Source organism: Chelonia mydas, chromosome 15 (genome assembly GCF_015237465.2).
Source record: "Chelonia mydas isolate rCheMyd1 chromosome 15, rCheMyd1.pri.v2, whole genome shotgun sequence".
Lineage (NCBI taxonomy): Eukaryota > Metazoa > Chordata > Testudines > Cheloniidae > Chelonia > Chelonia mydas.
This window is the reverse complement of record NC_057856.1, coordinates 11,271,364-11,296,416: the sequence shown is the minus strand read 5'-3', so window position 1 is coordinate 11,296,416 and position 25,053 is coordinate 11,271,364. Positions and strand designations below refer to the sequence as shown.

Here is a 25,053-nt window from a genome sequence, read left to right as displayed (position 1 = left end):
GTGATGGGGAAAGGAAGAGAGCAGCAAAAAGACTCCCCCATGAAGTGAGGACGCAGCAACCGAAGTGCCCTGGATATTAGCGCATGCCTGCCATCCCCCTCTGACCCACTTTGCAGAGCAACACCTTTCCAGTGGGGGCAGGAGGAGAGGGCATTCTCCAGCCCCTGAGAGAAGCAAAGATACAAACTGGACACACAAGAGAACCAGAGATTAGACCCATGCCTCACACAGGGGCTTAGCCAGCATTTCACTCTCCGATCAGCCTGAAACCTTACCTGCTCTCTGGTTCCAGCCTGCAGCAAATGGCAGCCAAAGGGAAGAAGGCTGGAGGGCAATCAGCAGGAACAAACTTCTCCCAGAACAGCTTTACATTGAGGCCAAAATCCAGTGTGCGAGGGAGGCAGTCAGGGTCAGCATACACCTGCCCGATAATCTAGAGGGGAAAGAACTGCTCAGGTACAGCGATTGTAGCAGCAGGGACAGCATCTGAGGGCTAACAGGAGGGGGTTGCTCAGTCTCTAGAGCTAGGCTGGGCTCACTGGAAACATAACAATTAGTGTCTGATTACAGGGCAGGGGGAGAAGAGCTAGAATTGTACCAGTCCCCATCTACAGAAGGGCTTGTTCCATGAAGGAGGATCAAGGCAACACCATTTAATACAGGCAAACCTCACAGGCAGTACAGGGGCTGGCCCTAGAAGTCTCTCCTTGCTAAAGCAGAGGAAATCCAAGCCCAAGTTCAATTTCCCCCTCCCTCACGTATTGCTGCAAGTGGTACAACACAACCTTAGCTTTTAGTGCAGACTATGCAGTGTCCTAGCCACTATCAGTCCATGCACTGAAGCAGGAAGCAATTCCTCTGCTCCCAGGGTATTAACACATTCTAGCATGCACACACCCCTCCATGATGTCATTATGCTATCAAAAAACCCCTCCCCCAACACACAGCTCACATGCCAGGGAGCTGGGGGAGGGCAAGCAGGGATTTGCAGCGACCTCTGAAGTACATTGCAGGAGCAACAGTGTCTTCAGTACTGAGGAGGGAGGGAAAGAAATAGTGCAAACATTATTATGGGGACCCAATCGAAAACCTCAGAAGGGAAACCCAAGCAGAGGAAAGAAATGGGGGAGAAGACTGTAGAACACACAGGACACTGCTTCGGTTCTCTGCCTCTAACTGAAGGGCTCCTTACACTGAAGACATTTTGCATTGAATTATACCAGTCATCCTGGATACAGAAGGCCACCAGTCAAAGCCTAGGAATGTAATTGCCTGACTGGTTGAGCCCTGTGGTCAATCTGGTCTAGAATCCCATCTCTGACAGTGACCAACAGCAGATAGTTCAGAGGAATGTGCAACAAACCCCAGAACAGGCAGATGTGTGATAATCTGCCCCCACAAAGGTCTCAGCCTAATCCCTAACACCTAGATTGATTTAAAACATGAGGTTTTATTTCTCTTCCAATACTCTGTTACAATACTTTATGCTAACTGGATGTTCTTGTTATCCATATAAATACAGTCCCTCTTTGAATACTGCCAAGTTGATGACCACAACCACATCATCATGTGGCAAGTAGTTCCACAGTCTAATTATACATTGTGTAGAAAATTACTTGTATCACTTGAGTTTGCTACTTTTCAATTTCATTGAATGTTCCCGTGTGCATTTGTTTGTGTGTGCACGTGTTATGAGATAGGAGGAAGAAAACCTCTCTATCATATATATTCTATCGTGTTTCCTCTTATGTGTCTCCTTTCTAAGGTAAGGAAACTAGATCTTTTCAATCCCTCTCTATAAAAATTTCTAGGCCCCTATTCATTCTTGCTGCTGTTCTCTGAACCCCATCTGCAATTTTGCACTAACCTTCAAGATGGGTTGCCAGCTGTGTTCCCTCTAAGCTGCACAGTCGCACGGCCACCCAGGAGTGAATCAAGTGCTGCGCACTTGATTAGCAGAGCCATGCACAGCAGCGCTTGTTCAGGGGCCCTTCCCCCTGCTGCTCTGCAGCCTTGTTGCTCCTGCCCTCTCCCTTGGAGCCCCTGGCTATCTGCTCCCAGGACCCTCCTGCTTGCTGTGCAAAGCAGGGGGGTTGGGGGTACATAGAGTGCTGATGGCAGGGTGTCCCCCTCCCCCCAGCCCCTGTACCCCATCTCTGCAGAGCAGGGACAGGTCTCAGGAGCAGGAGAGCTCAGCTGCTGCGGTCTGAGCCTTCTGGTGAGTGCCTTAAAAAGAGACAGAGCACAGTGTCTCAGACCTCCCCAGAAGCCAGCACACACGCACTGTCTCCGACACACACTTCCCAACACATACTTGTGGTGGTGTTAGTTCTTGGTACTTCCTGCAATGCACATATATCTTCTCCGTAATTTTATTCTTTCCAAGTGCTGTTATTTTAGTTTGACTGGTCTATGCATTTCATAAATTTTATTTCTCTCTCAGGCTTAAAATTAATTTTTTGAGTAGTGAGTTTTAAAATTCCTAACCTGCCCTGGCTGGAGTAATTATCCCTATGGTAACTTTTAACAAATATAAATACACACACACACACACCCCCACCCACCCCCACCCCCCATCTAGGTTTTTGTTCCTATTGGTGGCGCACACCTCGCTATTGGTGCGCATAACAAAATTCATTCCACACATGGACGGAAAAAACGAGAGGGAACGCTGGTTACCAGTACAGAATTCTAGGTGAGGCTGCACCATTCATGCATATGACATTTTTTCCATATTCGCCACCCAAGCATTAAGAGGAAAACTCCAATTCTGGTCTCCCTGCCAGCCCTGATTGCTCTCACTTCTATACATATTGGGTACTTTAAAAGGCTGTGCTTTCCTTTTGGAACAGTCTGGTGATGCAAGGGAAGGAGGTGGGGAGAAGTTCTAGGCACACAGGATATTGGTTCTCTGATCTGCATCAGACATTCATATCATGGAGAAAAGAGATGGCCTATTCTCTACACACAGCAGGAGTGGGGCAGAGAAGTCTGGCTGTGCAGCCAGACCAGACAGATTCCTTCCAGAAACGGGATCTGCGAAGTAAGCCCCACTTTTCACCTTCAGACAGATTTTGACCACCTTGCTAATGTCAAATCCCACTCTTACAAAAGGCCCTGAATTACTATGGCTAGTTACAGGCTGGAGACCCAGGGTTCAGGAGGAGGGAGAAGGAATCTCAACTCTAAGCTCCCATGTTGCTGGAAGATGCCACCTAAATTCCAAGATTTTTGCACTAGAGCCAGATTGTCTCCTTCCCAGCACTGGCTCAAGTTTAAGGAGGGAACTGCACCAACAGAGCAATAAATGCCTTCTTCCCTCCCACCTCCACACTCGTGGGCGTGAGATGCGCATGCAAAGTGTAACTCCCCAGACTCTAGTCCTAGCCACAGTACATCTGAGTCAGGAACCCCAGACTCAGCTGCACAGAGCTGCCTTCTGTTGTGTATGGAGAGGAAGAGGTAGGACAGGACCCTGGTGATGTTTGACAGGCCTCTTGCTCAGACCCCCTGGACACCCTAGTGCAGCCTGGACTTACCTCACAGAGAACAATCCCAAACGAGAAGATGTCCACAGTCTCATCGTAACTCTGCCCTGCAGGAAATACAAGACAGGCGACTTTGTGAGCTGGGGGGTTCCTAGCACAGTCAGGCCGAATAGCATCCCATGATGCAGCAGCCTCTATGCCAGCACCAGGAAGGAGCGCGGAGTCACAATCCAGGCCCAGGCAGCCTAGCGGGCCAGCGAGTGCTCCGAAGTGGAGTCAAGCAAAGCCGTGCTCAGCCAAGTAAAATGTGACTTTTTTCTCAGCGGCATCCTGGTAAGGGTGGGGGAAAGAGGTTTCCCTGCCTGCACAGATGCACCCAGGACCATTTTACAAGGCTAGATTGGTTCCCCAGGCACAGCTGGGGTTAGTCACTGATGTGGGGGAGCACGAGGGTTTCTAGCATGGCAAAGTAGCAATTCATGTACATCTAGAGCAGCTGAATCTAGTTTCGGAGCCTGGGGGCTGCTCCCCTGTGGCTATTTTGCAAGGAAATGAGTGAATAAAAACCAATTATGTCTTATGTTCAATACCCTCCTTAGCTTTTCTTTATCATGCAGGTACAGGCTGAAGTAGCCAACAGCCCTCCCGCATTTCATGTTTCTGAAGGGACGCTCGGTGAGGGCAGAGCTCTCTGGTTTTGGCACCGCCAGCCTTTGTTGAGCATTTCTGATTAACTGTTGTGGTGCTGACTTAAAGTAGCAGTGAATAAATTCACTTGCTGGCTCCAAACTTACTGGATGCAGCCTGGAAAGGTCATGTGTATTCCCCACTGCAGGAATGGAAGCATGTTACTGCAAGAGTGAGGCACAAGCAGGATTCCAGGCAGCAGAATAAAGCAGTAAAGGTTCCATGGCAACTTTTGACAGACCACCACAAGGAAGTTTGTGCACCAACCATATTCCTGCCAGAGCCCGGGAAATGGGGACAGTGTCTTAGCTGGATAATGACAGACACCATCCAACAACAGGTTGTTGGCTTCAGTTATCACAGGAGCCTTCACCATAACTGGCATTATCCACAGATTGCAGAGAAGGGAATGGGCCATGGAGCCGAAGGACTGCTTAGATGGAGGTTAGTTCAGAGAGAACAAGCAGCACAGTGGAGAGGCAGGGGTGGAAACTGCCACTGCTGTAGTCAGTCTGTGGCTAGCCAAAAAATGTCCATCATTAAGATCAGCTCTCTTTCACTGCCATTATGCACACAAACAATTCGTTTCCATAAGACCTATAATACAGCCCCAGTTTCAAGGGCAGAAAAGGGTGCTCAAGGGAAGAGAGAGGGTTCTATTGCAGAGTCCTAAATGGGCCCCAGGGTTCAAGTAACTGCTGATGTCTAAACAGAGACCCTTTACCATTCACACAGATAGTCCTTTCAATGCATTTCTATGGTACGCTAAGCCAGTGCTGGCCGCAGAGGAAGCTGGATGCCCAGTTTCTGCTGCAGTGACTGCAGACTTAATAAATTAAGTACTAATGATCTCAGACAGCAGAGGGCTGAGACAGGGAAAGCAGGCCTCTGCGAGCAGACAGGATCCACATGGCTGGTCTGGCCAGAAAGAGATAGAGGCCTCCCTCCACAGCCAGGAATGGAACTGTGGCAGAGCCAAGTGAGGGTTGGATCTGGGAAGAGCTCTGGTACCCCAGGATAGGACGTCAGAGCAAACTCTTTTTTAATAGGCTATCTTGGGGACACAGCTGGCAGTTCTCTTGGCAAGTGCCAGGCATGTTATACATTAGCGTTCCTGCATCACTACTCTAATGCCTTGGAAAAGCAGGATAACACGTTGCCAGGCTCCGAAGGGCTCAACACCACAGCTCAGAGGAAGAGGAGGGCAGCATTGAAAGTGGTAGCAGAGAGCAGCAGGATAGGAGAGAGGATTGGGAGAGTAGAGGCCATAAAACCAGAGTCTTCCCTTTCCCAAGAGATTTCTAAGAACAGCCTGATGTTGAAGTCAGCTGGACAATACTTTATAGTGCGACCATGACCCTGTTTGCTCTTTCTGGAGGATTTAGTGGCAGTTCTAGTTGTTCATGTGTTTGCCTTGCAGCCATGCCCTGGTCACAAGGAGGCCCAATTCACCAGAAGTAGTTGAGTTTGCATTCTCCCCTCACTCAGGTCCCACACAGGCAGCAGATCCAATCGGGGACACGTGTTTGCCCTTAACCCAGTGCCAGGGAAGATCTGCCCCTCAAGACATATAGCCACTGCCCTCCTCACTCTGAGTGTGGGGGGAACCACGCAACAGCTGGGATTCCCCTCTAGTCTGTCCAACACTCAACATTACAGGTTTGCCCCCCAGTCCTATTGTACTTCATTTCTATGAAGCACAGCCAATTCACTGCATCCCTAAGGATGTTAGAGACACAAGACTGAAGTGAATTTCAAATCCAGTTGCATTGTTTCAAGCCTCTTGTTCTGTTGCCTCCAATATCTGGATAGCAGCAGGTATAGGCCCGTTACCCCTCCCAAAGAGTCGTGACAACTCCCGGGAATGGGCTCCCCATTTCTTGCTGCGTACATTACTGGCAGCAGGGAAGTTTAGCAGGGCTGACATGCAAGGGAAAGCATGTCCACCAGATGTGTTGACAAGAAAGAAACTCATGTATTAGAAGGTCTAAAGCCCAAGGCAGCTAATAGATTTGATTACTGCCAACGGCGGGAGTTTCTCGTAATCCTGTCATCCCTACACCCGTGCCTGGAGGTGGCTCCTCACCTGCCACAGTATGAGCGTCTTACCATTTAACATCTCCGGCGCCATCCAGTACGGGTTCCCGACCACAGTGTAGCGCTTCTTCCTATCGCTCTTGCGTAGGGTTCGCTTCTTGACAGATGGTTTTTCCAGGGTGGGTTTCTTTCTCTCTTCCATAATCAGCCGTGACAGTCCAAAATCAGCAACCACCACAGTGTTATCCTAGCCAAGGGATTTAATCACAAACAACTGATTCCCCCTCAGCTCCTCCCAGAAGTAACTCATTAGCATAGAGTGGTTATATTTCCTGTCACCTATAAACGGCACATTAAGTGTAATAATAGCCGCAGCTTTGCAGGCAGACAATAAGGAAGTCTCCTGCAGCTAGCTGGAAGAATGCAGTGAACACTGGAGCCCAGCAATCTCCTAGGGAGTAGGGGAAGAGGTAGAGGGGACCAGATCAGAGAGGGTAAGTAAGGAGAGAAGACAGCCCACGAGTCCTCGTGCAGGGAAGGAGGAGTTTTAACTCCATTAACTTGCTTACATTTGCTATAATGCATTTGGCTCTCTCTATCCAGCTTATCTAACTGTACCCAGAAATCTTTCCTAGCAAACTCTCTGCTCAGATTTGACCTTGGGGTTTGCCGCGCAGAGGTAGATCCAATATTCAGACTAAGGGGACATTGAGAGCCAGGGCTGAGGGAATGAAGTCCTCAGCTGAGATCTCACAGCATGTTAAAATATGGAGAGACACCCCAGGATTCTTGGGCAATGAGTGAGACAAAACGAACGACCAGAGTAGAAACAAAAGGGATGGTGGGTGCAATTGATGGACAAAGGTTAGGAGAGCCAAGTATATAGCTCCACTAAGCAACAGCTAGTGGGGAAGAGGCTACAACAGAGTATAAAGGGTTTAAAAATGGGAGAGGACTCAAGGGTGGGACCAGGATTAATGGGGTGAAAGTAAAAGATTAGGCTGTGGAACTGTCATTTATTAGGACATTGAAATGAAAACTGGAATACACACTAGGTTTACAAGAAGGAATCGTCTCCATGCTGCCAGGGAGAGTAACCAGAAGGCCTAGCGTGTCCATGGAAGTTAACATTACATGTAGAAGAGCAGAGAGAGGAGAGGAGAAAAGACAAAGGAAGGACGATGTTCCAGAGCTCACCAGTTTGATCAGACAGTTATGTGAATTCAGGTCTCTGTGGATGATACACATAGAGTGCAAATAGGCCTGAAAAGGAGGGACAGAAAGCAGCGTTAGAGCAAGTCTCATGAATACATCCTTTGGAGTTAACCCCTTCAAAACATTGGTATAAGCACTCAGTATTTCCCTAGCTTCTGCAGGCCATTATATAACATACTATTACATCAGCCCTCCATGCTTCAACCCAGAATCCTGAAGAAGCAGTCTCAACAGAAGACTGACTTACCATTCCTGAAGCAACTCCTTTGGCAAAGCTGACCTTCTGCTGCCAAGGAAAAGGGTCCTGCAAAACAATGACAACTCCTGAGTGATCAGGTCTCATCTCACTAGCTGGCCACCTCCTGCTAGATTGAGAAAGATGATACAGTCCTGGAGAGCAGGATGATCTATTCACAGGCCAGCTACAGCATGGGCAAAGCAGAGGAAGCTTCCCTTCACCTGGAGGAATCAGCTTCAAAGGAGAGAAGACAATCCAGCTAATTGGGCTCTTTGTGGACACTCAGAAGCAGAAAGACAGTGTTGTGTGGCCAGGGCACCTATTTCACACTGGCCAGAGAGCCATCAGGAAGCCTATACATGCTCCAGGAGGCATTTACTCACTGCATTGCGGAGGAAGTCCTTTAGAGTCCCCCCTTCAATGTATTCTGTGAGAAGGTTCAGCTTCTTGTCCTTGTACAGTACACCAATGAACTTCAGCACATTGGGGTGATCCAAACTGCGCATCACTTTCACCTGCGGAGGCAGAAACATCCCCCCCAACCCACATGAAAGATTGGTATAGGCCTTCCTGAGATTCTCAGCAGTTTTACTTACTTGTCCCTGCACTGGGAGAGAAGGGACACATTCCTCTGATACCTCTGGTTGGTGCAGTGGGCCTCCACAAGAGGTAAGTCCATTCAAAACCCAACTTTAAGGCAATTCAATCATCATTGTTGCCCCTTTGTGTCCATTATCACTTGATTCTTGAAAGTGAGTGATCAGGCTGGAGAGCTCCTAGGCTCGTTATGGTTTAGTGGACAAGACTTCCACACTGCAGCGAGCGTGCTGTATGACAGTTAGGGCCACAAGAGAAGCATTTGGGTATTTAGGAAGTTACTTTTCAGATAAGCCTGACTTTGGGGAACAAGGTCGGCAGCCATCCAAATTGGTTGATTTAATAATCCTCTTCTCTGTTGTAACTAAGTGGAACATCTTTCAGATCTTAGTCATTGAGTCAGCTGTTTCCTATTGATGTTTTATACTGGAAAGCTCGCTGTACAGAATGCATCCTACAACCTTTTACACTTATATTCACTAAGCACAATTCAACCAAATAGCCTCTTAGGCTTAGAGTGCCTCTTAGACTTCCTATTCATTAATTTTCAATGATAAGTCATTTTTGTTTTCTGAATCAGTCAGTCATGTTTCATTGTGACACACATTTTCAACCAGGTCCGTTCTTCCCCAACAGGCTGCTTCCCTGCTAAGATCACTGGTATGCATTACTACCAAGGGGCAGGAAGGAGCTCTAACCCCCACACAACTGGCCTGGCCTTACTTGAGATCTTGCTCCTACCTCTGTCAAGAAAGTCTTCTGGGTTTCCTCATCGCAGCGAATCAGCTCCTTCATCACCATCACCTTCCCTGTTGCTTTGTGCGTTACCTGTTGGAAATGGACACTGTCACAACAGGAAGGAAAGCCCTATGAAACCTATAGATGCTTTAGAGCAGGGTTTCCCAAACTGTGGGTCACATCTCCCTCCACACCTGAGCAGGGAGAAGAGAGGAAATTCAGATGGACCAGGTCCAGGGAGTTGCAGGAAATTGCCACCAAAACTTTTCCCCCCAAAAAAGATTCTGTAAGTTGAAAGTGAGAAAATAGACACACAAAGGCCTATTGTGGTGTGGCCCTTTGAGTCCACAATACTGTTGTATCTCAAGAACCCCAGTCAGTGGTCCAGTTTTAACCAGTAAAGGATCTGAATGTGTGCTGCAGGCTGCTAGAGCCTCTGCTAACAGTATTAACCCTGCACCTGCGTGTGCCTGGAATTACCTTAAACCATACAAGCACCATTGAACAAACATGAAAAGCAGGTCCCCAGGCACAGACCTTAACCAACCACTTCAGCTTGTATTCGTGAAATTACTGAGGATGGTTCCCTTTTTCATGGATCAAGAACAACTAAGCAATTCACACCAAGTCAACAGATATCCCTGCCGTCATGTAGCTCCCAGCAAGTGATGGGGTTATTGAAAACTTGTTCTTTTGCAATGCTGTGTGGAGATGCACAACTGGACACTGTTTAGGTGCGACAGCAAGCAGTCAAGGTTCCACATTCGGTGTGAACAGTGGACTGCAATCTCCAAGGAGGGCACCAAGGTGATGACATGTGAGACAGTACCTAAAGCCTCATGGCTTCACTGTGTCTCAGACCACCATGCTCTTAAATGCCTGAAAACCTGTGCCACGTCCTTCATGAAAGTTGTTAAAGTCTTACCCAATGATTCCTGACTTTTTTCACATTGCTCTGTGAGGATTTGGGTGCCTTTTAACCAGCAACTCCTTTCACACCGAAATCAACCTGACTGGATTTAGAGCACGACTGCAGGTTTTCTGGAAGAACTTCTACCGCTGCTGACTCCTTCAGTAATTCAGCTTGGGTGGCAGAGTCTACTTCGCTTACATTTCTGGGCACCTAAACAAGCCGATCTCCTCTTCTCTCAAAAGAGACTATAAATGTTCGGTCCATACAGAACAGGGTAGGAGCTTTCAACAGAACATTTGGAAATTGGTCTTAATCTCAGAGAGGAAACCAGAATAGCTTTCCTGTTTCAGACTTTGTGGGAACTGAAGAACCCACCAGAAACTCTCAGGCCCTCAACTCAGCATTGAGGAACATGAGATCCAGCTGCAGGACTATTCTCCTGGTGACCCAAAGAGAAAAGCAGTGGAACGACCAACCCCCATCATGCAAGAAACAGTGATTCCGCAGTGCTGACTTGGCTATTAAAGACAAGCCTCTGTTGGGAGACTCTGGCAACTTACATTAGCCAGGAGCTCAGGTTTGGGGGGGGTGCGGGGGGTGTTTGAAGGAGTAATTCTGCAGTAGTGGCAGAAGCCATGGAAGTTCTCATAGATAAGAGAATGAAATACAGAGTCCAGCTTCTCTTCAATTACAATTATAAACGAAGCATCACAACTGACTGCTGATCAAAAGTAACTAACTCCCCAGCTGAAATGCACATAGCACATCAGTAAAAACAGGCTCAGTCTCACAATGATGGGGTCCTTTTTGCACCTCTGTTTTCTGAAGCTTACTAAATAATTTCTGGTATGTTGTGGCTACAAAGCTTTACCTGCTCATGTTTAGAGTTCAAGGTCTTGGAAGACAAGTGTTGTAAAGAACATTAGGCTGGAAAGGGGCCACGAGCTCTGAGAACCTGGGAAACCGCTCTAATGGAAAGACCAGTTGTAATAAATGAAGGCGGGGGTGGGGGGAGAAAGAAAGAGGAGAGAAGGGGTAGCTCCATTGGATTCAGCCTTGACACCAGTGCACACTAATGCTGCATAGATTCAAAGGTGAGCAGTAGAATTCAGCGCTACTCTGATCTAGGTGGAGTGTGAAAGCCTGGAGACTCTGGCGTGGATAACAGGGCCAGGCAGCAATACAGCATCCCTTCTCTTGCTCCTATACAAAGTAACACATCCAAACATTAGCCGAGTGCTGAGGAGCACTATGCCATCACCTTCCGCAAAGAGGTGTAAGTGTCTAAAGCACAGTGACAAAGGCAAGGGAAGTGAAGGGAAGTAATGAAGACATAAATGGACTCTTTAGGCTGGTATCAAACAAACTTAACAAGAACTGACGTTATGGAACTCACTGAGGAGATTTTATCTCCCAGTGCATGCACCAACACGAGAGGAAATGCCTCTGTGCTGTTAACCCCATGGGGATCCAGATGGCAAGACATGCTGTAGAGGAAAAGGTTTGCTTACTTGGACATGCTATTTGTCTATGAGCAGAGAAAAGAAATATGCCAATTAGTATAGTACCATATCAAAGATTGAACACTTAAGTGCTATGAATCCCAGAGCACACTGGCATATTCCCAAGGCAGCACAGGAGAAGGATTGATACAACAGTGGTTAAGGAGAAACTGATTCCCACAGCATAGTAGGATAGAGATTAGGGTACTGAAGAGGTCACACTGGCCCTTGGAAAGTAGATAGCGTTCAGGAAACTAACTCAAGGGTCAGCTACAGTAATACCAGAAATCCGAGCAGACTGCAGAAACTCCAGTTACAGGGGTCGGGAGGAAATCTGTTGCTGCAGAATGCCAGGGAGGGTGCTCCTGAAGGGTCCACGCTCCATGGCGAAGATCAGACAGTTAATACAGGGAAGTGGAGAGTAGAGTTACTATTGCAGGAGCTTTTCGTTCTCAAAGGGACTTGTGCACAGATGTGGTCAATCCTCAGGGTAGTAGAGTTAGACTGTTAAATAGTTTACCACAGTAATAGTCACTGGATCCCTTATAAGTCCCAGTCTGTCTAGCACAGACTCTTGCACAGAGGGAACTCCACAATACTGAATTGGGAGATTGAGTGAGCACCTTCAGGAAGACACATTTAACGTAACAGTGAGTCTTCCTCTTGCCCCCTTGACTGAGGTGTGACCCATTCACTCTGCAACTCTGGTTATATACAAACACCTCAGCACACTAGATGCTTGTTAGACTGGCTGCAATTTAAACAGGACAGTCAAACTCTCCAGCAGAATGTAAGCCATCTCTCCAGGATACCAGCTACAGTCAAGCTGAGTGAGTACAAGAGAAGAGAGAACTGTGAATATGGTGAAACAGCCAATCAAGCCCCCAGACCAAGCATGCTACTGGGAAGGAAATAAAAGTCACTCAAGATTTTGTTGTGATGTTTGAAAGTTTCTGTAGGAGGCATATCCTCTCAGTTGGGAATTTGGCAGTAAGTTCATGGGTCATGGTTTTGCCCACTCACCTTGATAACTTGTCCAAAGAACCCTTTCCCCAGTACTTCGCCATGTGTCAGATCACAGGGCCGGAAGATCTGCTGGGAATAGCTGGAGGAGGAGTGCAGAGATTCAGAGCGACTGATGTCACGGCTCAAAATGAGAGGTTCCTTTGGGGAGCTGGGTCCAGGAGACTTGGAAATACTGTTACTTCGCCTGGAGAGTGAAAGCAACAGGAGGATTAGGTCAGCTGCAAGGAAGGTCTATTACCCTAAATGAGTGCATGCTAGTAACCATCCAGCTCACTAGCTTCCCGCAATTCTGCAGATGTGGAAGGTGCTGCAGCATGTACCTAAATTCCTGAGTGAGCCAACAGCAATGTCAATGCTGGCCAGCCTCCACAGCTGCACATCTCTATCCATTTGCATTCCAACTTCCACCTTACAAGGAATGACTCCTGATCGTTCTGAGTAAGGGATTCAGGTGTCAGGGAAGTGACTCTGGATGATCTGCAATTTTTGTAAGACGAAGGAAGTCGGTGGGGGACAGAAGACCCCAGTATGGGGAGGGCAGGTTTTCTAACATTGAAGACCCAAGCCTCACTTAGCAGGGGCCAGTCCCTGAGGGGTAAGCTCTCATCACAGCCATCTGAGCCTGGCAGAATCTTTGACTTTTCAATTTTTTATTTCAAGTGGTTAGCAGATTTAGAGCCCACAATTCAGCCTTTATTTAACAGTCTAAACACTATTAAACAAGCCAGCCCGAAGGGGAGTCCATAGAGAATGAGTGAAGGGATCTGCAGCTTCATCTCCTGGGCAATGCTTCATTCCAGGCTTGGCTTGGCCATGACTCAGTCATTTGCGATTGCAAGACTGAGCATTGTACAGCCCAGGCTCCAGGGTGCGCTAAAACACACATAGCTAAAGGAGAGGCGACAGTCAGTGGTGGTATTCTCAGAGTCTAGAAAAAACAGTTTCTCAGAAGATTTGCAACTGCTGCTCTAGAAGCACTAGCTGCAGTGCAGTTTTCCTAGGGTTTGGTACCTGAGGGAGTGCCTGTGCAGTGTTCCTTCCAGATTCCCCTTAATGTCCAATGGGGAAATGGAGCGCGAGGTGGTGGTGGTTTTTATGTGGGTTGGGAGCCTAGGGTCCAGACGCAGTCTGTCTAGTCGCTGAGAGACAGGGTCATGTTCTATGAGCAGCTGAAGTGTCTGGCTTGTCCTGCGAATCAGGTCCTCCACCTGAACACAAATCCAAGGGCAGGGTAAGAGCCTTTGAAGGGGACTGTTGTAAAAACATGAAGCCACCTGGATGTCCTTCAGTAGACCACTAGAATCTACAGTGTCTCAATCAGGTCACTGTGGCTGTGGTTTAGTTACACACAATGTAAGTGTCCACCAGACCAGTCACAATCTAGCAGCATGTAGATCTTCATTCTAGCTAGTGCCTCTTCCGCTCTGATCAGCTACAGGAGACTCAACTCACTATTTTTCTAGAATGAGGCCACATGTTACACTGAAGAAAGCAAGTCCAAGAATATGGAGATCACGCCTAATGCTGATCAATACACTTTTATAAGGGAAATGTAAAGCTATCCAGGTGTCTAAACCCAGATCTAATTATTCTGCTTTAGAAGAGAAGGCTCAAGGTATTAGCTAACATCAACAGCAGACAAAAAGTATTTGTCTAGCGACCAAAAGGGTAGCCTAATATCATGCGCTGAGTGCTCAAGCATTACCTTGAAAGTGATTAGCTGTATAAAGCATTTAATATAGTAAATGAAGACAGAAAACTGGTCGCCTGCTATACCATACACAGCTTCCAGATACACTCTCAATTGACAATGCCTGGCATCCTTCCTCTCTCAAAACAGGTCTGGCTGATGATACATGTACACTGCCTTCAACTCAGTCACTTGGTCAAACTCTTTCCCTTTGAGACAACCTGCACTCCAGGCTTCCTTAACCACTTACTAATTGTTGAGGTTCACCTCCCCTATTCTAAACTGCTTCCTAACTGCCCTCTCCCAGCTGCCACCTTCCCCTCCCTAATGGAGCTTAGATGCTGACTCCAAACCAAGAGGCCGCAAAAGCTTACTCTTGCATTCAAGCCAATGGATTGTTCTGTCGTACAAATCAATGACAGCATTACAGCCCCACGCAGTAGGCACTGCTATGGGGGGAATATTGTAAAAAAAGTCCCAAGGTAGAAGGGGTGGGGGGAGCGGGGTATCAGTCTGGAGTATAGACTTTAGGATTACTCAAGATAAAACTAAACCTACTTCCTCCACTCGTAATGTGCGAATAGGGACTCCATTGATTTCCAGGATCCGGTCTCCAGAGTGGATGGCATTTTGGACATCGGGGCTAATATGTCTTCTGTTGACTCTAAATCAAAGTCAAAGGAAAGAGTCATGCTAAATCCGCCTAAACACAGATTACCAGAAGTTCAATGGATCTCTACTTCCCAGCAAGTGTTCTTCCCTTTTAGGATCCAGAAATAAGTGAAGTGTTCTCAGGTCTGCTAATGTGAGACAACACTAAGCTGTGATGGTAAGCATTCTCTGAGGTGCCCAGACCTCAGCAAGCTTGGCGAATAAAGGACCTTCTCGTACACCCACAGGAAAGGGAAACAAACAGTAGCTAAGCCATAGAGAAAGGTAACTAGCTTCTATTATTTGTTACTGCTATAATCCCGTAAGTGTTTTCTGGATAGTGGAGAATCCCAGTTTAAGTTAGCCATAACAATGTGGGAGAACAAAAGACTGCCCCACCAAGAAACACTCATGGTTTCATTTGCATCTCATTCCTACCACATGGTCACTGAATGAGAAATTCTATTTCAGCAACTGGAGAGATTCTCATAGAAACAGAAGTTAGTCAGAAGCTCCCACTTTCCTTTGCCCAGATACCTCTGCACAATTACAACTAATGTAGCTATTACGGCCTCTTCATACTCACTCTTTCACCTGGACACTGGTGGCATAGCTGGAGCAGCCACTTTCGACAGCCACAGAGAACCCTCTCTTGCCATCAGTGGCTGCAGGCATAGAGATGAGGGTCAGCGTATAGGGTAGCTGTTCACGCAGAGATTCCGTGGAGAGAGTTTCTATCATTGGTGTCAGCACAATCTGGTTATGGCATTTTCCACTACAGAAAGAACAGAGGAGAGTCACTGGCCATTTCCCATCCCTTCTTGCCAACCTATGTAGCCGGATCCTGCTGCCCCAAAAGGTTGGAACAATGTGATTGTTCTTATCAGCTATCAAGGCTTCAAGCAGTGCTCCACTACTCCTAGAAATGTACTTGATCATTCCATTCTGGTGTTTACAGATTCATAGATTCCATGGCCAGAAAGGACCACTGCATTCATCTACTCTGATCCCCTGTATAAGCAAGATGATAGAACTTCCCCAAAATAATTCCTAGAACACAAGGTTTAGAAAAACATCCTCTCGATTTAAAAATAGTCAGGAATGAAGAATCCACCACTACTGTTGGTAAATTGTTCCAATGGTTAATTACTCGCACCATTTACACCTTATTTCCAGTCTGAATTTGTCTAGCTTCAGCTTCCAGCCATTGGACCACATTGTACCTTTCTCTGTTCGATTAAAGAGTCCATTATTCAATGTGATCCACATGCAGATACTTCTAGACTAATCAAGTCACACTTTAACCATTTCTCTATTAAGATAAGAGATTTAGATCCTTGAATCCATCACTATAAGGCATGTTTTATGATCCTTTAATCATTCTTATGATTGAGAACCCTCTGAAGCCTCTCCAATTTTTCAGCATCCATCCGTGTTTAAACCACACTGACCCACTAGACAGAATGGGGAAGTGATTTGCACGTACAGCAGGCAATGGAGCGCACAGTACCACAGGATCATTTTAACAGGACAGCAATGGAGTGTCATGTGCCCGATCTTACCAGTAGAGTGTGGAGTGCTGTACTAGCGCATACGTGTCTCCATCTTCAATGATTACTTTGCAACTCATACAAGCAAAGCATTCAGGATGGTACTTGTATTCTCCAGCCACCTACACAGACAAGCAGAGGAAGTTCTGATCAAGGAGAGAACACTGTTAAATCGGGGCTTGGGAAGCAATAACTGCACCTACTAACAGTAAGTCTACATGGACTCCAAGACTAAGCAGCGTTCATTCTTAAATACCGGACAGAGCAATGCAAATCCACCCTGCCTTTGCTAAATCCCCTCCCTCAGTGCCTTGGTTACAATACACTGCTGTTAAGTTTTATTAGCCTGGAGCAAAGTAGGTATTTGAGTGAATATTAGACTTCCCACTAGTTACGATACAGGCGAGAGTAGATATTAAGCCTTAATTGATAAATCTGAGAGATGATTTTGCAAGACTAGTATTAATGCACAAGATTCAGCTACTGCCGCCAGCTACCAGAAACCAGAGACGACGACTTAAAAAAAAAAATTGGCTTGTTCATATTCCATGGTTTGCAATAGTTCTTACATGAGACCTTTCCCTACTGTTTGTATTTTGGCAAAAATTCCATTAATAGTGAGAATTCATCTGCACTATTTTCACTAGCAGATGTCGGTACTGCCTCCAGAATAGTGTTTGTTGGCTGGTACACAATATATTGCTTTTATTTAGCCTACCTAAATATTGGATACTTTTCATTCTTGGCAAAGATTGATTTAAGAGGGTTAGGATTTCCATTTTGGTGGGTTACTTGGGGCAGGACAATATTCTGTTACACTCGAACACGTGAGAGGTGCTTGATCACTTAGAAATGCTTGAGGGACTGTGGCTCTGCAACCAGCCACTAGAGGGCTTGGAAAGCCATTTTTAGACATGGTCCCATTTTATCATTTAGGTTCAGAAATGCTTCAGTCTAAGCCTACATCTACACTACAGCAGCAGCACTGTAGTGCTTCTGGTGAAGATGCTCTAAGCCAGGGGTTCTCAACTTTTTTTCTTGCTGAGCCCCCGCCCCCAAATATACTGTAAAAACTCCACAGCCCACCATGCCACAACTGTTTTTCTGCATATACAAGCCAGGGCCAGCATTAGGGCGTAGCAAGTATGACAACTGCCCATGGCCCCATACCACAGGGGTCCCACCAAGCTAAATTGCTCAGGCTTCGGCTTGAGCCTTGGGTGGTGGGGTTCAGGGCCCTGAGCTTCAGCCCCGCATAATGGGGCTTCAGCTTTCTGCCCTGGACCCCAGAGAGTCTAACACTGACCCTGCTTGGTGGACCCCCTGAAGTCTGCTCACAGCCCCCCAGGGGGCCCCGGACTCTTGGTTGAGAACTGCTGCTCTTGGCAGATGGGAGAGAGTTCTTCAGTCGGCTTAACTCCTGCCTCCATGAGCAGCAGTATCTATGTCAGCAGGAGAAGCTCTCCTGCCGACATAGCGCTGTCCACACTGGTGCTTAGGTCATTATAACTTACATCGCTCGGGGAGTGTATTAAGTTATACCGAAGTAATTTGTAATGTAGACATAGCATAAGACTGCCAATTGACAATTGCAGCCTTTCGTAAGGCAAAGAAAAGTGTAACCCCTCACTGGATATGAGACTAACTCCTCTAGAGGAATTTGAGAATCAGGCGACAAGAGCGTCTCAGTTCCCTTAACATCACTTTCATTGATGCACAGCTTGGGAGCAGGACGGAAAGTGTTTTGCCTCATCTTGTTGGGTTCTATGCATTTCAGCTCCTTGTCATCTTCCCCAAAACGCTTCTGGTCCTCACACCCCTCCTTCACAAGTTGGCCTATTTAAGGTCATCTATATCCCAAAAGACGCAGATTGTGCATACTTTTAACACTTCATATCAACAGTTGAATTTTAAGACTAAAACCCCCAGTCTGCTGCAGTCACCAGATACCTGGTAACTGACACTCCTGTCAGTCAGGGGTGGCTGGGCAGAAAGAGGCATAGCAGAGTCCTTACCATCACAGGTCCAGTCATCAGCAAAGAGCAGCCATGGCAAGATTCCCCAAATTTCCCCCAGTAGTCTTTGTGACAATAGAGCTTCCCATCCTTTTCATAGTACCAGTTCGTGAGGGGGTCCTGACATTCAGAGCACCTAGAGGATGACAAAGGGACATGGCTAGCAACAGTTCATCATGGACTAGCCCCAGTCAGAGTTAGTTTTCCTCCAGCCAGTCTTTAAAAATCACCCCAAACAGAAGGAACCCTGTACTGAGCAGGAATTCTGCTCCTGAATTTTGTGTGTAATACTTTATCCTTTGAAGAATGAGCTTCACAAGACATTTATCCTTTTAAGCTCATGTTTATTCACATAAAGTAGCGGATGCTGCAGGTATTCACTCTCCTTCCTCATGCCGATAACTGGCCCCAAGGAAAGATTTAGTACTTCTAGAGCATCTTCCAGCCAAGAGTTTCAATGCACTTCAGACATAAATTTAGCCTTAAAATCTTTGTCAAGCAAACAGACAAATATAACCAGCCTCATTTTACAGATGAAGAAATAGGCACAGAGATTGAACAATTTGCCGAAAAGGAAAATCTGCAGCAAAAATACAAAATGGAATCCAAATCTGCAGGCTCCTTCTGCTGCTCTTAAGCACATTACTGTTATGTTCTTAGCAGATGCACTGGAGTAGAAAGAAAGATTTTTCTTTTAAATGCTCTCTCCCCCTTTCCTCAGTTCGCATCATGTGACTTTCATTGAGCTAGGAGGCCTGTACAGGTGGGGGTGTTGCTGAAAAATGCATGCTGAACACCCTGTTGCTCAGGTTGAGGGGACACATTCACCCCTCAACCCGAGAAGCAAGATTAGCCATTCACATGATCGTGCACAGCACTAGACAGATTAAAAGAATACCTTGAATCATTTAGAGTCGGAACAGCTTTACTAACATGATATTTTCATTAAGATCCATGAGGCAGGCATTGGATGGCCTCACCATTAGTAATGGGATAAAATCTTATCCCGGCTGGTAGTGACCAAGACTATCATCTACTTGGTTTCCCTAGCCTCTGTTTGCCAGAAGCTGAGACTGGGCGACGGGGGGGTGGATCACTTGATCATTACCTGTTCTGTTCATTCCCTCTAAAACACCTGGCACTGGCCACTATCAGAAGACAGGATACTGGGCCGTTCTTATGTACTTGCAATTTTAGACCAATTCACAGGAGATGTCTATAGCACTACTGGCATTGACTGACTCCCTTGGCAGCAGAGGGGCCAAAGACTGAAGGCTAATCTACACTTAAAACACTACAGGGGGACAACTGCAGCAGCACTGCTGTAGCGCTTCAGTGTACCCATTCATTACAGCCATGGGAAGGGTTCTCCCATCACCATAATTAATCCACCTCCTGAAGAGGCGACAGCTAGGTGGACGGAATAAAAGTGTCGATCTAGTGCTGTCTATGCCAGGAGTTAAGTCATGTTAACTATGTCGCTCAGAGGCATGGCTTTTTACACAACCCTGAGCAGCGTAATCTGTTGACCTAACTTTTCAGTGTAAACCAGTCCTGAGACCATGGAGATAAATTTGCTCTCACCTCCTAAAGATAAAATTCCCAGGTCCTTGGGAAGGAAGTTACTACAGTCACCTAGCAGATAGACTCTCTGCCATCAGTATCACCCTGTCATCCTTCACACAAGCACTACCTTAAGACTCTTCCTGGAAGTTTAAGTTAATTTGTGCTAAGCTTCCACTTGGGAATTCCAGCTAGTGGAGATAAAATTGGAATGTGCACATTCCGAGAGGAAAACCAGATTTTGCCTCAACATGAAAACCCACTTTCATTCCATTCACATAGATGCAGAAGGAACAAGATGAAATTGCTTACAGATAGCCAGTGGTTTGAGGGAAGTGACTTCATTGTAAGAGGTATTTGGAGCCATTTCCCCCCCATGGATGAATAAACTTCTCCTCCCAAACTAGATTAATGGTTCATGAATGTTGTGAACATAGAGATGCTCCCAGCTTGGGGAGCCGCAAATCCTTTTCCCTCATGAGGGGACAGAGCTTTGATATATGCAATAGGCCCTGACAATTTCATTAGCAGGAGGAGACTCTTTGTGCCTTAAGATACACAGTGCATTTGTTATTACAACCTCCAGACCTGGGGCACTGTAACAGTTACACCCTCATAATGGTATGCATACACTCCACCTGCAGGGCATCAGAACAATGTCTTTCCTTCAACTGATAGCCTTTGGCTTTCATTAGCTGTAAGCATACCTGGCTCAATGATCAAGCGGGTGGGAGGGAAAAGAGCAAGTGGTGACTAACAGCAGAGATATGTATCAGCAACGCACTGCAGGAACATCTGGTCTAACACCAGCAAATAAGATCCTTCAGAGTTATCCCACCTCCATGTGCATGCCTGTACCAATGTGAAAACCTAGAGCTCGATTACAGCTTTCGACAAGTAAAGCTCCATGATCAGACTTGCACTTGAGAGGAAGACAGTAATATTGGAGAGGACAGGAAACACCTACACAGCCACTTAAAAGTTACACCCAAGTGTTGAAAATACCCAGCAAGGTCACAATTCAGCGATATTTTTCCTTCCTGTACTTCCCCAGTTTCAGTAAGAGCCACATGGCTGCAGCTCCAGGCAGTGCTGCTGCTCCCCTAGTATTACTTAGACTGGATCCACTGTTAAAATTTAGGCTGATATAGCTACATCATTCAGGGGTGTGAAAAATCCACATCCATGAGTGACCTACATATGCTGACCTAACCCCCCATGTAGACTTGATGGAAGAATGCATCTGTCAACCTAGCTACCATTGCTTGGGGAGGTGGCATTTCCACACTGAGGGAAACACCCTTCTGTCACTGTAGGTTGCATTTACACAGTGGGGTTATGCTGGCTATGGTGCCATTAGTTTTATGCCACTGTAGTCAATGCTACAGAGGCGTGGCCTTAAGGAGGGGGCATACAAGGTGCTCCCCTACCTTCCCCATACTGATTTAGCAATTGATCCCAACCCTAGGACAGCGTGATTAGCAGTTTCTACCAGGAAATAGCAACTCTGGATACTGCTGTTGCAACAAATCCATAGTAAAGGGAAGGTGAAAGGGGGTGGAGTCTGTAAGCAGTCAGCTCTTTGCTATGTGATTAAACAAATCTGGGCAAGATAAATTTGCAGCTGACGGCTCAACACCCCACTCAGAACAATGAGGCAACAATAAGTGTGTCAGGTCCCAGAGAGACAAGACTTTGTTCAACGGTGCTAACTGGCTGCCTCAGTCATGAATCATTGTTGGCAAGAACTACCTCACTGAGTAACACACCACAACGCAGCCCCTTCTGCCACCATTACACTTTATATGTTCTAACAAGGAAGATGCTTAAAGAAATCTGAAGTCTGAAAATTTGTACATAGCATAGTGCTAGTCACCAGAGCCAACCTTTTGACTAAAATCATGTCTTTGGCCAGGCTACAGAGGCACCATGTGATCCTCAAGTCCCCAGTTAGAAAGATTAAGAGGGGATCTTTATTCATGCAAGACAGTGGGACAAACTCCCCTCCATCTCGCTTGATGTGCATTAACTTTAGCACTGTTCATTTATGGGTTCATCTTTCTAGGTCACTACATCCAGAAGCAAGGCTGATTTCACTTTTCTGTTCAGGATATGGACAATGGGAAGGTCTAATCCCAGATTTACTTTTCTCCACTGTGTTGAGAGAATACCCATAACATGACCCATTCCTCAGGGACTGGAAACTACCACAGCTTACACCTGATCATGTCCCCCTTGCTGGCTGGCTGCTGCTAACCCCATCAAGTTCAGGCAGGTTCTCTTTTCCACTCCATCAGGTAGGATGCTTGAGCCCCTGGTAAGGGAAGTAAATCTCCATGAACAGCTCTCAATCAGTCCATTTTTCCTGGAGCTGCAGACATGGGGTCATATTTGCCAAGATTCACAGGGGCTGGAACTAGGGGTGCTGCTTGAAGCAATTTCTATCATATAGAGGGTTTACGGTTTGATTCAATGGCTCTCAGCATCCCCTCTATACAAATTGATCCAGCATCCCAGATGAGATTCTTGATTTTTGGACATCGTTAATTGCGAGGATACTTATCCAGTCCTGCAGTGGCAAAGTAGGAGATGAGGGCTACAACAATCCTCTAGGCCTAACAAGGGAAGGTCTTCACTGCACATGTGAAAGCCCCCCATCCCCACATCAGCTGATCAAATATGTTCTTGAAAAGCACAGCCACTTCTCCACTAAGTGTGAAAATGCAACACTACCGGGGTTTAGATGAACAAGGTTGGGTTGGGGCAACACAACAGGCTGCCAAGGGATTAGGTGAAGCCAGTTTGGACACTGAGCTCCCACAGGTTAGGAACATTGTGGGTGCAGCATGTTCAAACCCCAAGAGAAGAGACAACCCTCCAAGTGTTCTAGTGACTGATGGAGCAACAACCTTGATGAGTATCCAAGGGAGTTGCAACCATCCCTACTCAGAGGGAGGGTGCCATAACACGGGCCTTATGGAAGGGGAAGAGCTGGGGTTCCTATGGATCCCCGAGCCTCCTAAATTTTTTCTAAAGCAATTCAAGAGGCTTTGATGCTGCCTTTGCCATCACTTACAACCATGACATGTGAATAGAGGCTTTAAACTGGCAGCTCCTACCTACTCATTTAATGATGCCACAGCCCTGCATTTAAAGGCATTGGAGCTGCTTCCATGGCAATCATATAATCAAGAATACTAAACTACAGCTGAACCAGCAGGCAGGACAGCCAGACAGAGAAGAGTGTGCCACTCCATGCTCAACTCCCTCCCTTCCCCATGCATCATTCCTAAGACTCTAAAGAACTTTTCTAAAGCCACATTAAAATGACCATTTATTGAATTATTTTACAAAATATATAGTCCTTTAATAGCTGCCTCTGGAAGGTTGCACCTTTGTTTACCTCACATGGGAACAAGGGGGAAGATGCAGCAAGAGAATCAGTGGCCCCAGGAGGAGGGAAGGTTTTACAAATGAAGCAGACACTCACTGATGTAACTGACCTGAATGCCCAATCCCCACCATAGCCCATTCAGTCCCTATGCTTTAGGCATACCTCCCAACATTTAAAGTAGTCAACGCAGGATGAGTTCTGCCTCCAGGAAGTAGGAACTGCAGAGTAAGCCTGCCTCACCATCACCCCGCAGTGCCATTCAAAGCCCAGCTGCCCATTCCCTCCCCATCAGGGGAGCCAAGCCAGGACAAATCAGAGCAGCACTGTGACCCCATGGGCTGTGGCCAGGTTGCAGTGCATGGAGCAAGGAGCCAAGCCCAGCCAGCCCCACAGGTCAGACACCACTTCAACTGTGATGTGGGTTTTGTGAGTCAAAGTGTAGTAGTCACACAAAACTCCGGAGGTCTGCTTTAGGTCTCCATGGTACTTGGAAGACTGGTCACATCTTGGTGTGGATCTGGGTGTTACTGTGTCTGTGCTGCTGAGTTCTGTAACTGAGCAGGCACAGATGTCAGAAACTCTCACCTGTAGTCCGTTTGGTTTTTGGGGGATGCTAAATGAATCAGACTACAACAAGAAACCAACTTGACCAAGGGTGAGGGTGAAGATTCAGCACACAGGACAAAGTCTCCTTTACATCTAAAAGGAAGCCAGTATCTTAACGAAGAGAAACCTCACACTAGCACTGAAACGGCTGCACCCTCTCAGTAAAGGTCACTAATGGAAACCCTCATGGATCATCAGGTGAGAGAGGTCAACCATACACTAGATAGGGTGCCCAAATAGAAAGTGTGAAAAATCAAGACGGGGTGAGGGGTAATAGGTGCCTACATAAGACAAAGCCCCGAACATTGGGACTGTCCCTATAAAAATCGGGACATGTAGTCACCCTTACACTAGGTCTACATCTCCAAAGATGGGGAAGTGAAAGAACTGCCATGCTGAGAAAAGGATCCTTCCAGGACATAGCGCTTCCCTAAAACTGAAAACTTCCCTAACCACCTTCTTACCCAGGACCTAGCCAAAGCACCAAATTGGCTAATGCCCCAGAAACCTCCAGGGCAAAGAGACAACAGAAAGCATATCTAAGGTGCTACAGACAGAAGGCAGGGCATAGAAGCTCAGCTTCCACATGCATCTCTCCCATGGCACTTTTTAGGCACCAGCAATTGGAGCATGTATTTGTGAATAATCCCCATATATCCCTTATACTAGTATGACTCTACATACTGTTAGAGGGCTATGGCTCTGACTGCACTTCCTCCCAATGGTAGGAAATGGGTTTTTAGAAGCCTGCCTGTGAAGTTAGGTCAGTCGTGTCTAAACTGGCCTGCCCTTGTTCCACATGAGATAGGAACTTCAGTCTTGAGGATTTTAAGACCCTTTTAGCAGAGTTTTCCCAGGCCTTACTGGCCAACATAACTGTGTTTGAGGGAACAATTTCAAACTTGGCTTGCTAACATTGAGAAACCAGTGCAATCAAGGCCTTGCTCTGCAGTCATCTTCTTCCTCAACCCGGAGTCATTTAAATGGATTGAAGTTGGACATTCAGATAAACAAAAGGGGTTAATGTAAGCAAAACATCTGAGATAAGAGCTCATTCCAAGATAACCAGGCATTTACTGTTACTAATTGCCTGCAAAACACTTGATTTCATTCATTAGATATGGTCACACCCTGCTGCCTATG

General features: G+C 46.6%; 1 protein-coding gene across 3 annotated transcripts in view; it reads right to left on the bottom strand.

Moving 5' to 3' along the window:
• LIMK2 (LIM domain kinase 2) overlaps positions 1–25,053 on the bottom strand; it is a 53,022-nt gene that overhangs the window by 12,141 nt on the left and 15,828 nt on the right. For 2 of the 3 annotated variants that reach the window (XM_037879182.2, XM_043529272.1), the window contains exons 3-15: positions 18,348–18,483; positions 16,345–16,454; positions 15,369–15,557; positions 14,690–14,795; positions 13,453–13,649; positions 12,439–12,625; positions 9,004–9,090; positions 8,049–8,180; positions 7,675–7,731; positions 7,410–7,475; positions 6,285–6,459; positions 3,540–3,595; positions 276–433 (exon numbers count right to left, since the gene is read on the bottom strand). In XM_037879182.2, coding sequence (XP_037735110.1) covers positions 276–433; positions 3,540–3,595; positions 6,285–6,459; positions 7,410–7,475; positions 7,675–7,731; positions 8,049–8,180; positions 9,004–9,090; positions 12,439–12,625; positions 13,453–13,649; positions 14,690–14,795; positions 15,369–15,557; positions 16,345–16,454; positions 18,348–18,483 — 1,656 coding nt within the window. Of the gene's footprint in view, positions 1–251; positions 434–3,539; positions 3,596–6,284; positions 6,460–7,409; positions 7,476–7,674; positions 7,732–8,048; positions 8,181–9,003; positions 9,091–12,438; positions 12,626–13,452; positions 13,650–14,689; positions 14,796–15,368; positions 15,558–16,344; positions 16,455–18,347; positions 18,484–25,053 lie in introns of all 3 variants that reach the window. The other variant, XM_043529271.1, reaches the window with a different exon arrangement.